The 4705-nt window shown below is 41.5% G+C and overlaps 1 protein-coding gene across 1 annotated transcript in view; it reads right to left on the bottom strand.

Annotated features, from left to right (window-relative positions):
- The window catches only part of LOC103396899 (metal transporter CNNM4-like), a 41634-nt gene that overhangs the window by 31196 nt on the left and 5733 nt on the right, over positions 1–4705 (bottom strand). The window contains exons 3-4 of the mRNA XM_025052906.1: positions 3955–4089; positions 1777–1946 (exon numbers count right to left, since the gene is read on the bottom strand). Coding sequence (XP_024908674.1) covers positions 1777–1946; positions 3955–4089 — 305 coding nt within the window. The remainder of the gene's footprint in view (positions 1–1776; positions 1947–3954; positions 4090–4705) is intronic.

The raw sequence follows: 4705 nt of genomic DNA, 5'->3' as shown, positions 1-4705 counted from the left end.
GTTGATGGTCTCGAACCTGGTGTAAAAACTGTTGAGGTCGTCAGGCAGGCTGTCTGTGGCACTGATGGTCTGTGAGCAGCTCCTGTAGTCAGTGATGTGTTGCAGGCCCTGCCACATGCGCCTGGAGTCAGCAGTGGAGTAGAATCCATCCAAAGACTATCATAAGAAACTCAGGGGAGAGGATGAGACTCCCAGTTCAAATAGTTTTAGACTGAAACTGTGATTTCCTAAGAAACCAAAACAAAAAGGCATTGTTTTGGTTCGGTGACTCTATGTGGAGATATGAACCACGACAACAAGAGTAAAAAAAAATTTCTTCAGCCACTGTTAGAGCAGGGCAGGTATACAGTAAAGTCCCAGGCATGTTCAGTGAGGCAATGACTTGACAGGTTGCATGGAGAAGGGGAGGAAGAGGAGAAGGGAGAGATGAGGGTCAAAGAAAGGGTAGCAGATGGGGTAAGGGGGGGATGCAGTGGAAGGTCAGCCTTTTAATCCAGGATGCACAGCTATGGGTGTCTGACATTTAAAAAGCAGGATGTGTTGATCAGCCAGTCAGGCAGCAGTGGGCTGTTATGAATGTTAGCATTTAAAGGAAAATAACAAATTTATGAGACCTTGGTCACATTTCTACAAGTCAGCGATCAGAATTTTGTTGATGTCTAAAAAAAGAAAAAAATAAGTATTTTTTTTGGACCATCATCCTCGGACCAGTATTGACGTACATTAGCCTGTTAGCTCCCTTCTGTTTCTGGATGAACAGATGACTACAGTGTTAGCAAGAAGTGAGAAGCAGGCAGTAAATCTATCAACTGCGCTACAGTGAATATTTTGTTTGTGTTGTAAACTTTAATGGCTTTACAGGAAGCATGTTTACTATCCGGCCAAGACTGGATGTTGTTCAAGATCAAAACGATGACACAGTTTGATGCTGAAGTGACCAATCAGCACAATCGCTTGATTATTTTTTGACATTTGAACAGAAAAAGTGCAAAAAAATGCTGCAAAAAATCCATACAGCAATGGAATAGTCACTGCGGTAATCACCAGTCAAACATTAAACTCTTTTTACTGCTGCTATTTACTGGCTTTTATTTTCTTTGTGAACCCATTTGCCATCAACTATGCAAAGTCCACACACCTGAAGTGTTCGGCCAATAAGAACGGAGAACTCCTCAGTAGTTGGTGAGGCCATATTTGAATGAACATGTCAATGACAAATGAGCAATAATACTTGTGTGCATTGTAAACAGCTCTTGTAACTTTAAAGTTAACCCTATAAAACCATTTGTATCACATGCTTTAAGTGGTCAAGTTTTCAAAATGGTATGGACAAAATTTAGTTTTTATTTCAAAAATAAACATTGTTGTAAGTAATTTTTATTTTTATTTTGTGATTGTTTCATAAACACCTCAGATGCAATTTTTTTTTAAATAGCAGAAACTATGTAAAGTATACTTTCTGTATTTTATTTTTTAAATTTGTCTTCAGCTCAGTGTGTCAACTAAGAAACAAGAAAATTCCACTTTCCACAAGCTAAATTTAACCATTTTCAACCATTTCAGACAGCAGTTTGAGCCACTGCCTTTAGTCTCCTTTTTTTTTATTTTTGAAGGCTCTTATTTGCCCCACACAGGCTGCCACAGGAGGCGCCATTAAGTTAGTGGCTCAAACCGCTACAATATGGAACTGCTCCCGCTCAGAACTGCTGTCCCCTCATGAATGTAAAACAGAACAGCCACACACACATAAACAACAACTGTTCATTATTACTGTACCTGCAGTATGAGCACGAAGAAATCGACAGGTTTGCCCCTTTGGTAGACGTAGTGATGCAGTGAGTGCTTGTCGCTCTCGTTGAACTTGATCTCCTGGATCACATCTGGATGGCGCAGGATACGCAGCAGCACCTTGTCTGAGATCTGAGACGGGCTGAACAAGCTCACCTCTGCAGGAACACAAGAAACAGGAAGTTGTTGACTGGTATTAAAATTCAGGATTTTTGTTAAAATCAAGACTCGAACAAACTAATTTGTGGATCAAAAACATCTGTACCATAGATATAGTTAATACATTTAACATTTAATATTGATCACTTGGTTCAGTTCTATTGTACAGTAATATGTGACTGACAACATGTTTTTAATGTAATAGCAGTGAGTTCTATCTTTTTGTACCATTAACTACACAAATTACTTTATTTTCAGGGCAGAAAAAAAATAATCTGGACACAAATCTAATAGTGAGATAATGTGCAGTTCCAGGCATTTATTCAAATCAAGCATCCATTAATTTTCTTTTTAAAGTTGAGATGGGCTTTCGACGTCAGTCCTAATAACTCTTGTATTAAAAAATGATCGATGTGTAATTGGTGATAATGTTTATTTACCATGCATCTCTCAACTGCTGTAAGCCAGAATGTTGCAATCGGAGTCAGGCCATGAGTGACTCGGTCCCCACCCAAACTCACAACAAAGAAAACACTCCCACCTGCAAACAAACCCTAAGTAACACCCTGGTACCCTACCATCGCTGAAGTCAGTGACCAAAATACACTGTTCAGACATAATCAGTGCAGAGATCAGTGGGTCATCTTACTGTCATCACTCAGATACAGCAAAGCAGATACATTTGCTTTGTAACTGACACATATCAAAAGCTTGGTTTTACAACTTGTCGAAGACTGACGAAGGGGGCAAAAGTTAAAGCCTATGGGCAACAGAGCGTTGCTTCAGCCCTTGACGTGTGTCAAAACAACCAGGAATAAACGTTGTTGTTTATTCCAAAAATAACACCAGTTTGGCAGAGAGGCAGGGGTAATCTAGAACTGCATCTATCATAAACAAGGCAAGTGGGGGTGGGGGGGACTTCACTGTCCTAAAAATACCTACAGGAGTGGACACTTGGAATAATGAACATTAAATTCCAGTGCAGTTAACTGAGAAAAATTAGACCAACATCCTGAGAAAGAACAGTTGCAGAGTAAGCAGACACTGACGTAATGCCCCGCAGAAGGAAGACATGCTGCAACACAAAACCGTCTGAGGCTTTGTCGTATGAGCAACTAGTGCTAACAGCTTCCGGCAGCTTTGTGCTGCGCTAACCAAACAAGATTGCAACATGTTTACAAGCAACTTGTGACATCACAGCTGTCTGTCAGCACAGTACTCAGGCCGGCGGAATGCATGTAACCAAAATACATGGTCTAAATCAGTGTTTCCCAAACTTTGTTTTTCTGGGGACCCATATTTTAAGTCACAAACCTTTGCGACCCAAGTCAATAGACATTATTCGTAAACTCCTGGGAAACATGATGCGAGAGGACCCCCCAAAAAATCTCTTGCGACCCACCTGAGGGTCACGACCCAGACTTTGGGAAACAATGCTCTAAATCAGTGGTTCTCAAACTGTGGTACGCATACCACCGATGGTATGCGAGCGCTCTCTAGTGGTACGTGGGGAAAATTCACATTTTCACATTTACATTTTAAATTGAATAAATCTGAAACATACCATGCACAATTAATACAACAGTTAAACATAAACATCTTTATAAAAATGTATAAACATCTCTCCTGTGTGGTGGAAGCTAATAGGGAAGGCCTATGCTGCTATATTCTAATGTTGGTCATCATGGTGGTACTCAGAGAGATCAATGTTTTCTCAGGTGGCACAGAGTATAAAAAGTTTGAGAACCACTGCTCTAAATCACATATGTCAAACTCAAGGCATGTTGACCAAATCAGGTCGCCACCTCATTTTATGTGGCCCACCAGAGCTTAACATGCATGTGGTTGTTTTAAATAAAACTATCATATACAGTCCATACTAATGTTTACTGGGCTGGTTAAATGCAATGGTCAAATTCTGACAATTGTTTGAAATTTATAAACACTCAAAAATGATAACATAACAGAGTAGAATTATGGACTGGAGTGAATTTGTTTGCTTCCCACCTGTAGCCAGGAACCGATGGGCGGCGAGCAGAAGCTGAGAAGAAATCTTCACTTTGGATTCACTCTCATGTTTGAAGGCTGAGAAGTCTCTCTTGTTTTTGTTGGGTGCCACCTTTCTCCTGGTGCGATTGTCAGCTATGATGACACGCGGACAAAGACATGACAGAGGTTATTTATTAGTACATGTGGATAAAAATCAAGTTACAACCTCCTTACTTTCTTTTGAGAAAAAGCTAGATAAATTGTTTCACTTGTATTTTCTAATTCAACCTTTGTAGTAGACGTGACTACAACATAATGGTTTTTCCTTTTGCTCTTTAAAAAAAACGTGTCTTGTGAGTAGTTTTCTCATCTTAGTGGGGTAACATGGAACTCCATAGAGATAACACTGTCATACCTGCTGCAGCGCTGCAATCAAGCAATTGGCCCCACCTGCGCTCACCGGCTGACGCTGATGAGTGAGCAGTGTATTTAAGCTGCAGCCACACACTCCCCACTGCCAGATCGCCTTGTCCGTTTACGGAGGCCACACGGTCCTTTTCCAGTTCCAGTAGTGGAGATTCCCTGTAGTCCTACAGTTACCTGTCGTGACGATCCACGGCCAGTCTCATCGGCGCTGTGGACAAGATTCCTCTCGCCGTCTTTTGAGGAGAGTTCCTGCCGGCTCAGCCGTTCCGTTCCTGACTTGGCTCCGCTGCTCCGCTGTCCAGAGGGAATCCGCCGCGGGGGCGGCAATCCCGCGGGCGTCCCT

The sequence above is a fragment of the Cynoglossus semilaevis genome, chromosome W (assembly GCF_000523025.1).
Source record: "Cynoglossus semilaevis isolate Cse_v1.0 chromosome W, Cse_v1.0, whole genome shotgun sequence".
NCBI classification, from domain to species: Eukaryota; Metazoa; Chordata; class Actinopteri; order Pleuronectiformes; family Cynoglossidae; genus Cynoglossus; species Cynoglossus semilaevis.
The sequence above is the reverse complement of the archived record's forward strand: the minus strand, read 5'-3'. Positions and strand labels throughout refer to the sequence as shown.